General features: G+C 41.9%; 1 protein-coding gene across 2 annotated transcripts; it reads right to left on the bottom strand.

The window, feature by feature from the left end:
• Window positions 1-338: 338 nt before the first annotated feature.
• chst12a (carbohydrate (chondroitin 4) sulfotransferase 12a) lies at window positions 339-10,910 on the bottom strand. 2 transcript variants are annotated; one of them, XM_023957731.2, is made up of 5 exons: window positions 10,721-10,910; window positions 5,654-6,317; window positions 5,335-5,487; window positions 4,238-4,417; window positions 339-2,042 (listed from the first exon to the last, which is right to left on the bottom strand). In XM_023957731.2, exons 2-5 carry the CDS (start codon window positions 6,017-6,019, stop codon window positions 1,494-1,496), a joined length of 1,248 nt encoding a protein of 415 aa, XP_023813499.1. In that variant the 5' UTR covers window positions 6,020-6,317; window positions 10,721-10,910; the 3' UTR covers window positions 339-1,493. The 2 variants fall into 2 exon arrangements, with proteins under 2 accessions (XP_023813499.1, XP_023813498.1); XM_023957730.2 differs by having other exon boundaries at window positions 10,363-10,829.
• Between the last annotated feature and the right edge of the window lie 89 nt (window positions 10,911-10,999).

The raw sequence follows: 10,999 nt of genomic DNA, 5'->3' as shown, positions 1-10,999 counted from the left end.
CATAAAAAAACCTATCCTTCTACACAAAGACCTGATTGAATAATGTGGGCTGTTAGGAAACTGTGGTTTCTTAGTTCTCTTTGATGCAATTTGTTCCTTTTATGATCACAAAATTTAAAGATTTTCTTCTCACCGTGTCAACAAAAATCATTTGCAGAAACACGTTAATCTTTTATGACCCATATTTACTCTTCAATACATGTTATTTAAAACAATTGCAAATGTTTTCATGTATGCGCTTGTGCACACTTGGGATGAGGTCAAACAGTTGGAGGGACTATTCTTTTATGAGAGGCTGTTGCCACGGCAACAGGTTGCATCTGAATGAAGACTCAGGATTCTCCGCTCTGCACCAGCAGCATGTACAAAGGTTTTATTCTCAGTTGTCACAATAAGAAATCTGCTTCCGTTTGGACTCTGTTGGCACAGAAAAACAGCAAAAACAAATGTGGATGCTCACACAAACAATGAGGAGGTGCGGATCGACCGGAATGCTCCTCCGCGATCCAAAACTGAAGAAGCCAAAGACCTAGAGATGACACAAACATCATGTCCACCAATGAGGAGGCGTAGAGCACGTATGTTAGCGGACAATGGCTCATTATAAACGTTCACGGAGCACAAAACATACATCAAGTGTAGGTCACATGGAGTTCTGCTCAGTTTCATATTGGTCCCAAAGAAATGTCCTCCTAGCACCTCCAACAAACATCTCAATGTGTCAAATAGTAATAATGAAGAACTATAAAAATACTTGTAATTTTATCGCTGTGTAAACTTTTGCAACCAAAGGCACTGTCCTCAGCGGTTCAAATTCCTGCAGTCCCCTTTACTAAATGCTAAATAAAAATCAGCTCAAATCTTCTGGAGTGATGCATGGTCAGTAAATATGCGCTTTGCAAGATTCCCTTTAAAGATTTAGATGTCGAAACCCAAAGGCTTCAGGTTAGCTTGTGGAACCCACGCTGAGGTAAATCCAGGTCCTCAGCCTTTTGTGCTGCCTGCAGGAGCTGCTGTGCTTCTTTATGCAGAGGCTACATTGTGGCTCTGAAAGTAGACAAATGCATCAAATCTATTCAACATAAAATCAAAAAAATCAAATAAATAAAGAAGTATTTTGGTCTTAGGTGAGTGTAAACATGGTCTTCCAATCTGGGCAAAAATAATGTCGTTTTCATGCTAAGAACATTGCACTTAACAATATGAAATACATTATCTGACATCTAGTAATAACAGTTCAACTACATCTGCAAGCTAATCTATGTTGGTGGTTTGGTCTGACTGTCCGCACTTCCTGTTTCTGTGCAAGAAGAGAGGTAAAAGCCGTCTTGTGCCATCAACATTCTATGACCATGACATGTGATCCCACTGAAGGTCCGTCTTCAGGAACACGTTTGCCCTAATTGGTGTGCTTCTGCTTTTGTGACAAAGCATTGTCAGCATGTTTTCTGTGGCTGAAAGTGTGGAAGGATTCCTACAAAAAAGTCTGGATTTCACTCGTTGAGGAGGGAGTCCGGCCTGTCGTAGCCAAAGAGCCTGAAGTCCGGCTCGTAGAGCTTGTAGAGTTCTCTCCGGGTCTCCGCAGGAACCATGCTGAACCAGTCTGACTCCCAGCTGCTGGATGTCAGGTTCCTGCTGGAGGTGGGGAACTCCACCACATCGTCTACTCGCAGCAGGCGCAGGAGGTGCTCGGCGTCCTCCTCCGCCGTCTCCAAATGGCCCACAAAGTCGTACTGGATTTGGCACGGGTGACAGAGCCGGTAGACTTGGCGCCAGTGTTCGTTAAAAGGCATGGCCGTCTCCGTCTGAGGATCCAGGAGGTACTGGATGAAGTGGGAGAATGACGGGTGGATGCCCAGAGAGAACGCCTGGTCCACGGAGGCAGGGGGAGTGGGCTGGTTGCCGTAGCGACGCAGCATCACCTGCCCAAAGCGGCGGTAGAAGTCCTCATTGGGCATCTCGAATTTATTCCTGTAGGCAGAGATAAGACGTACAAAGGGGTCCCGCACGAACAGGAACTTGGTGTACTTCTTCAGCTTCACCTTCAAAAAACAAAGAACAGATTTGGAAAAATTACATCCAACTGTAACAATTTAAATGAGATGTTTTACATTATAGTTTAAAAAAGTCTGAAAAACAGCCAATAAGGGAAAGCAGTGACAGACTTTTATCTAATTAATCAAAGTGGTCACATCAGGTTTGAAATGTCAGTTTTTTAAGCGTTTCAGAAGCTGCTGTCTTTAAGATAATCCTCTAATTTCCTGCACTGTTATGGTTAACACACAAATGCACATTAATATTATCATGCAAACAAGTTTTTCACAAACAAACAAAGAGAATGCGCGAAGATGTTGAAGTAAAAATCCACATATGGACTCCTCTGCTTCAGACAAAAGCAGACAATGCGATATTCTTCAACCCGGACGGAGCGAAGACGCAGAGCTACATGAAAACTGTGCAGCCCAAACTAACTTCAATCAAAAACCGCACCCCTCAGCAACATTTGTCAGGGAACATTTCTACTAGAATCAAGATGTCTTATTGCTTTAAAGATCCACTCCAATGAAAAGGCTGTATTTGGTGTTTTTCTATTGGTATTTTTCTGATGATGGAGGACATATACAAAGAAAATTCAGCTTAAAATAGCATTTCTGACTATTTCCTGATTTAGATTGTTGTGAATCAGGAGCAGGCGAAAACCTGCTGTCAGAAAAAGAACATATTTGTGACGTAGAAAAAATGCTGGGTGGAAGCTCCCTGCTCCGAGCTCTCAGCAAAGCGGAGGAAAAGGTTGGTGGGGTTGCTTCACATCGACACCACGACTCAGAAGCAATTTTCTAATAAACTCCTGCCACTCTGCAGAAACTATGTCCTAAAAAGCAACACAGGTTTGTTAATTTTGGTTAAAAATCATAATTAAATAATTAATAATCATAATTAAAAGACCACTGGGAACACTTTTAGGATAGCTCAAAAGATAATTGGAGTGGGTCCTAAACAAAATTTTTTTTAAATGTCAAGGTTGTCTGTGGATGTCAATCATCAACATTCATGTTTATTTCTACTTTCTTCATTGTCTTTCAGCTACTCCTTTCAGGGGTCACATCTGTGGTGATCTGTGGTAGGCTTTCTATTTCTTTTTCTCACCTTCTCTGCCAGCTTCCTGTGCTTTAGCTCACGTTCCAGCATTTAGAGCTTCTGATTGTCTCTTTTTCACCAGTTTCTGTCCCCGTTTACTATTCGGTCTGCCCGCCTCAGGGTTGTCCCAGTTCTGCCTCAGGATCACAGGCTTTCGGTTTGCATGCCTCCCCTTTTGGATTTTCATGTCTGAACTTCAGTCTTCTTTGTCCCTGGATTTCCATCGTCACTCTCTTCCTACTTGAGCTGCTGAAGCTCAAATTGGAGCTTCAAGTCGTTCAAGTCAGCAACACTTTTAAACTTCTTATAGCTAAGGTTTTGTCAGCATGAAAAGAAATTACATTATCTTTGCTGAGATGTTATTAACTCTCCGTTTTCTGGTTCCAAGCTCTCTCTTGTGCATCCTCATGTCCTCCTTTATTTCATCTATGATCCTCCTCTTTGCTTTTCCCTTAGGCTTCTTTCCAGGCAGCTCCAACCTCATCGTCCTTTAACCATCATCATCAGTGTTTTTCCTCTCAACATGCCCAAAACATGTCAATCTGCTTCCCTGCATTTATCTCAAACATCTAACATGAGATGTTTCTCTTATTTTGAAATCCAAGTGAGTAGAAACCGACTTGCTCCTGAACATCCTAGTGGTTATGAGCTGAACTGCAACATCTCCAGTTTAGGAGACTTTTGTTTAAAACAAATTTTGCAAATTAAATCAATAAAACTCCCCAAAAATACACCTGTGTATTTTTTATAATTGTTTGTTTTGTTACATGTAAACACAAAAACCCATTAAGTCATTCCATATGAAGACACCATTAAGTTGAGGCAAACTCTTCTTTACCACATTCTTTGTGTATATTTCTACAAAAGCAAAATGAGGTATTTTTAGCGAAATAATTTTCTGCTGTCTGAAAGAATTTTTCTCATTATAGGTTTTGAGTAAAAATTAAAACTATTATCTGCAGCATGATGTACTGAATCAATATTTATGTTGGATTTAAGAAATGAAAATCTCACACGGCAATGAAAGTGGAATAAACAGGAGAGCTTTGTGTCACAAAAATGACCAAAAAACACATTTGACAAACAAACATCTACGGACCTTCATGAGGTGGCGTGCGAGCTTGGCGTAACGTTTCCAGAACTTGTTGAAGGTGAAGTGCATGCTGCTGTTGTGCACCAGCTCCCTGGGAATCGCCAACGGGTCTCTCTGAGGAACGCCGTCTGTCAACAGGCTCTCGCTGAGGACTATCATGATGCGTTTCCAGTTGCTGCACGCCACCTGGAGTTTTTCATAAAGGGAACCAAACATTTTTGTATTGCACCTGCCTCCAAATATTTATGTTTTTAAACAAGTTTAAAAGTCAAATTGTTAGAAGAAAAAAAAATTTGTGATGGTATTTTTTGCTATATTTTTCAATGCAAACAAAGTATTCACAGCTAATCCAAAGACTATGGTCACATTTCCCAGAATGCCAATGTGCTGCAACCTAAATGCATGTTTTTCAGCAAATTTGGCAGGTGGCAGTATTTGTAATCGGGAGGCGGCAGTCGCATTTTTACACGCCTCGGTGGCCGCTGAGGTTTTTAAGAGAAAGGTAACATTTTATGGAGAGCAGACGATCTTTTTGCCATCGGTCAGTAGCCGCCTGGGAATATTACGAGGTCACGTGGTGGCAGTCCAGTGACAGGCGGGTGGCAGGAAGGCAGCAAGGTTATAATTGTCTGATTGGAGGGTCTCCAAGGTCCCCAAAATCATCTGATGATCAACCAATTTCAGATTGCCCCCTCCAGCCCCCATCCCATTGTCATCGTCCAATTTTTAGAAATTGGATGGTAGCAGCGAGGGGCACTCGACGAGGGCTGTCGAGATGGGCCAAGGGCCCAGCGATGACCAGACGTCAACCTGCCAATCCTGGTCAACGTGGGTACTGCATTTAAATGGGGGAACGGCATTAATGCATTGATGCTCTTCATCTGATGACCTTCCTTTTCTTAGGTGCTGGGTCTTTGCCATTGCTGGTTTCTTGGGAGGCATGGTTGGTCCTTCATGACCACACCAACAATTTAAAAAAAATTAAAAATTTAAAATCGGTCTGCGGCATGAAATCTTGAAGATTCAGCCGAACCTCCCTACGGCGTGGGGGCAGTTAAATTTGTGACTGTAGCATTAGTCGTACAGCAGTAAAGGTGTCCTACCTTTGGAACGTAGCAGTAGATGATGCCATGCCTGTCATCCACAATCAGGTGATCTAGCTCCTTGTTGGGGATTTCATCAAATGAACGGTTTTTGCCAGGAAACGCCACGCTCTCGTTAGCACACACTTCTTGTAGCAGCCTCCGTCTCTGCTCCTGTTTTTTTTTTTTACAGTTTAAAACATTTTATTAGCAACTGCATTTAAAACTTTCACATGTACCGAGTCAGATTCTGCCTTCAGTAACTAAAATCTATGTTTTTAAGAACTAAATATCAAGCTGGTCAACAGTAATCATTTACACAGGGATGAATCAAGTTCACCTGTCTCTCTCGAAGCTCTGCTGCGACTGGACTCAGGTGAATCTTCCACTCCCTCCGCGGGATGTAGCGCTCCTCCGCCTTCTCGGATTGGTTGCTTGTGTCAGCCGGAGCGGTGTCAGTGGGCTCCCCAGTGCCTGGCTCCAGGAACTGGTTGACAAAAGCATCAATGTCGGATAGAAAGGATGGGGTCCGGGAAGTGTGGGGCCTTGGTTTGGGGGGCGGATGTGCGACCTTAGGGCCTGGAGATACTGGAGTGTGCAGATACTGATGGGGCGCGCTCACGTCATCCCAATAGATGATGATCAGGAGGATCATGAAAGCTGATCCCAAGATCACAAAGAAGCGAAACATCCTAGACGTTCCCATGGTGACGGTTTGCTTGCTACAGAATCACCATAGCAACGAGTTTACGACTTTACGAGGCGTCTCCACAGCACTGTCATGGCAACAAATTGAAACTTTTCTTCATGTGGCTGCCAGGACAACAGGCTCGGATCTTTTGCTACAGGGTTACCATGGAAACAGAGGCAAGGTCCAGGAGCTCCATCGTACCATGAAGTAGATACAAGATAAGTCTATATAAGGCTCAGATGTATCATGCAGCCCGTTTACCGCAGGACCTGAACAAGGCGGTCTTCACAAAGCTCCCACCTGGACTTCAAACCTGCACACACACAGAGGACACTTGGTTTGTATCGCACCTCAGATCAGGTGAAAAATGTATTTAGTCTTTAACATTTATTATTACATGAATGCATTTTTGTGTGTGTGTTAACCCCACTGACCCAAAAGAAGAACTTCTGCTGGGGTGGAAAAAGTCAGCAGGACACTTCTCTAGGGCCAAATTTATAACCTCGAAGATTTTTTTTTTTTCCAGAGTTGACTTACTTCTAGTCTCCAAGCAGTTAAATCACGAATGGCCGTGAAATATCTCAACGTTAAGGGGCTCAGCACACAACAAGCCCAATGCTGAGTTATGGAACACTGCATCAACACAGAGCACTCCTGAGATAGTAAAAGCCACTTCGTATAAAGGATGGATTTGAACTACAGCCAGTTTAAAATGTTACACACCTACTTATTATTGCTGGGATTGTCTGTGTATAAAAAAAAGCTGTTAAAAACTGTCTGGGTGAGTAAAATGCTTAGATTAAAGACCCACTCTGATAAAAAGTGTGTTTTTAACATGTTCTTGTAGGATTTTTCTTATGATAGAGGACACATATAAAGAAAATTGAACTTAAAATTTTACATTTTGTATTTGAGCACTTGTGTTGTTTTGCCTATTCCTGCAGCAAAGAGAGAGTCATTGACATGGAAAACACCCTGAAAAGTCAGCAGGCTGCTCCTCTTCCTGTCTGCACACGAACAGATTAATTGCTCTCCTGCTTCATATCGGGTTCGTCATCACTGGGAAAAAGCGAAGAGTTTCTCTGCCAGAAATCGAGTCAAACAGCATTTACTGAAGTACTTGGAAGGCTTGAGGCAGCTCTGAGACGCTCGTGGGTTCCTCCCTGTGTGCATTTCATTATACTCCAGCTGGACTACACTTTAAAGTAATATGTGTTTAATAGAACGGCAGAAGTCCTGCTTGTTTAAAACAGTCCATTCTGCAAGTTCCTGAAGAAAAACGTACATCACATTTGATTTCCTGGATTTTCTGTCTGCTTAACATGTGATTATGTTAATAATTAAATTATGAATCTAATATATTTATGACAGTATCACAGGGTCATAAAGATATTGAAAAAAGTAATATTCAATTCAAATAAATTGGCCTTTTTTCATGAAAGCAGAAATCTCCAGGTTGCCTATAGCAGTGTTTTTCAACCAGTGTTCTGTGCATAGACCGTATTTAGAGAACTGGACCCAGCCGGTTGTTACGTCCCCCACAGAAAACGCCTAAGCTCAGTGAAATTAAGCCAATACAGTCCGTTTTTCACCAATACGGGAACCGCCATTAGAGCCAGTCGACTGGTGTTGGTCCAAGTCGGTCTGGGTCAACGTTTGTAGGGCAACTACTGTCAGAAGTAAGCTTGTTTAAAGTCCACACCCCTGGCTCAAGAGAATCAATTAAACGTTCGAGGTGGGGGCCACCAGAAACCACATGCTTTGACTGAGACATCTGATTGGTCAGTTTATACATTGAATAACTTGCAATAAAGAAAAAATAGCATGAAAAAAACAGGATTAGCAAGAAATTTTTAAGAAAAATGTATCAGAGTGAGAATGGGTATTCTGATGAAAACAATGACAGAGTAATGGCTGTTTATCTCTCTATAGACGTCTATGGGATTTTGCCTTCTTGGAGCCAGCGGGTACTTCCTGTTTGGAACGTGAAGGGGAGGGGTCAGTCTGTCCAGATCGTATTTTCAGTCAATAGCTCCTTTGCCGTGGGAGACGGTCAGGTGTGCCGTGAGAAGTTACTCACTTTCACTAGTCTAAAAACATTTACCATCGCCTGGATATCAGCTCTGTGTTCATCCAAAAAGGAACCGGTGTAATACAGAGTATTTTGGAATATGAATGTTCATAAAAACTTTTTCTTTGTGTTTATTTGATTTCTATTCAAGGCAATGATAAAAATGACTGAAACGCAATTCAGCTGCAACTTTAGCTGACAACGCTGTTTTTGGGAAAGTCCGACCCCTTAAACTGTCTCCACCAATCATGCTTGGAGGCTTTATCAAAACTTCATCAGCCTAACCAATAAGAAGTGGTTACGTCCCCATTTCCTGGTGCCGACATGGCTCAAAGTCTTTCAGTTACAACAAAAATAACAGCTGACAATCGTGTTTAGTGGTGTAGCTTCCCACAGGAGCCGATGTCAGACAGTGTAAAAAAATATATAAAATAATTCAACTTAAAGACGTGAGCCGGTCTGGCTTTAGCACCACCGGTTTTCACTACATCTCCCATGATGCATTGGGTTCATGTGACAACGTCTCTGACTGCGCCACTGTTAACATTCATGAAAAACACCAAACACAAAAATCGAACAGTTCTTCTCGACGACAGCAGATATACAGTTTAGTTCTCAAGGTTCGTGTTGGAGGACAAATGAATTCTGAACAGCCGGAGATACCAGTGTTTGGTCCAAGTCATCTTTCTAACTGAAACAGCTGCTTTTAACTCATTTAGCTGGAAATTATTACTGAAAACTATCGTAACTTTTATTGCAACTTTTAGGAAAAACAGCTGCAACTTCCAGCTTTTTACAATAAAATACATGAGAGATCATTAAAGGACTGTGCTTCAATACAGACTAGACTTTTGCTTTTGGTTGCTGGTGTGCCTTGCGATTTATTCAGGTTGAAAAACACTGGCCTATGGCACCTATAGGTCATCTTCATCAGGGATAGGTGGGGGCAGGTCTATTCAGAGACACACCAAAGGTGTGGTGGTGCCACCTAACCCCCCCCCCCACACACACACACAGCTCAGCACACTCATCTGAAATCTGAGAAACACACATTTAAGAATTTCCTTCTCAGCAAAAACCCATTTTTTTTACAAATCATAAAAATAAACATCAGCCCATAAATAAAACTATATTGGAGCAGGAAGTCAAAGCCCTCAAAAAAGTATTTTAGAAACGAGCAGCACTCTTTTGAAAAGGGGTTTAGGTTATTTAACTATTTTAGTAACTTTCCATGGAAAACAAACAGAGTTTGTCGCATAAATTAAAAGTAAAAAAAAAACCTGTTTTTCTCAACTTAATTAGGAAAATTAAGTGATTTGATGGGTATTGGCTTGTTTCTAGTACCACTTATTTTTTTCTTCTATGGCTTTTGGATAGAATGTGCATTTATTTCCCCCTAAAGGTAGTATGGGTTAAGTACAAGAGGTATACCATAATATGTATTTTTTGATTGTTTTTCTGTTCAAGATTATTTCATTGACTATAAAAAAGCTACACACACACACACCCACACACACAAACACACACACACACATATATATAAGGCTTGCACAATATACCGCAAATTTATCGTTATCGCAAAATCAGGCTGTGCATTAAGCATAATGCAAAAGACAGAAAAAAGTGCAATAAATGGTTGCCTTAAATGTGCCTCAACAATCTTATGGCAGCTTGAATTATTTAACGAATCAAATAAATCCCTTTATGCATTTGACCAATCGGATAGACCCTTTAACGCTGTTGACCAATCAGGTGGAGCCCTTTTATGTTAGATGTTCCCCTCCTATGTCGACGAGGGTCATTTGGAGCATAATTCTTAAACTGTTGCAATGAAATAGAAATGATGTTTTTGGTTGTTTCGCTATTTGTTTATATACCGCAAATTATATCGTTATCGCATTATTATTAACTCATATCGCATATCGCAAGTTTTCTGGAGCCCTAATATATAGACACACACAGCACTACTGAGTATATTCATTAAAATGTCCTAAATTGTTTTTTAACAATTCTTATATAGATATTGTAAATACATTTAAGAAAACATAAATAAATATATTATCTATATCTTATTATATGTATTATTATACAGGAAACTATATAAGGTTTTCTTTAATATAAAGGATCAAATAAGGTGGACTTTTTTTTTTTTCAGAAGGGAGATTGCCCCCCTTCGAGGCGCCACTGCAAGTCACACCTTTGAATACAAATATGTATGTCTTTACATTTGTGCAGGATTTTTGTCAAATGTCAAAAATAACGAACTTAATGGAATAGTTTATTTTACCATCACGTCTGCAGCAGATGAAGCTCCGGGAGAGGCCAGAGGAGAAATCAAGCTGTCCGGTCCGGTCCGCAGGAGAGCGGACACAATGTGGCCTTTGACAGGGGAGCGGCGCCGGGAGCGGGGGCAAAGCCTCACAACCGCGGACCCCCCCGGAGATGGAGCCGCCAACACAATTCCGGCTGCCTTTTTTGCTTTCTGTCATTTGTTAGCGAACTCAATAGGAGTTGGTGCCACATTGGTCACCAGAACTGAAGCCGATGACCACGGAGAGGCGCGCGCAGCCGCCACATGACAGAACCCGCGAATGTAAAGATGATCCGTTAGGTGGTGTTAATAAGACGGAACGGAAAAGCCTCACCTCCGTCTCCAATGCGCGCCGCGTCAGCTGAACCTGTCTGTGAGAGCAGCGGACTCGGAGAGCCGCTCTTCTTTTTTTTCCCCCCTCTCCAAAGATCGCGCGTAATCTCGCGAGATTGGTGGCTGAGGTCTCTGCAGCGAGAGCTCGGAAGAGAGGAAAACATTCACTTTTTCTGGGTCAACTCCAGCATAACGTGTCTCCGGTCTGAGATGATTTATGTAGACAGTTTCAGCGCCCCCCTCCCGCAGAGACCGTGTGCTGATTATAGCCTCATTTTGC

The sequence above is a fragment of the Oryzias latipes genome, chromosome 8, assembly GCF_053564925.1.
Source record: "Oryzias latipes strain Hd-rR chromosome 8, Olatipes_Hd-rR_3.1".
Classification (NCBI taxonomy): Eukaryota; Metazoa; Chordata; class Actinopteri; order Beloniformes; family Adrianichthyidae; genus Oryzias; species Oryzias latipes.
Note: the sequence above shows the minus strand (reverse complement) of the source record. Positions and strands in the feature narration are given on the sequence as shown.

Coding starts and splice junctions, on each gene's coding strand:
- chst12a (XM_023957731.2), bottom strand. CDS start 6,019: ATGGGAACGTCTAGGATGTTTCGCTTCTTTGTGATCTTGGGATCAGCT. Junction 5,488..5,653: donor CAGAGCTTCGAGAGAGACAG/GTGAACTTGATT, acceptor AAAAAAAAACAG/GAGCAGAGACGGAGGCTGCT. Junction 4,418..5,334: donor TCTACTGCTACGTTCCAAAG/GTAGGACACCTT, acceptor GAAAAACTCCAG/GTGGCGTGCAGCAACTGGAA.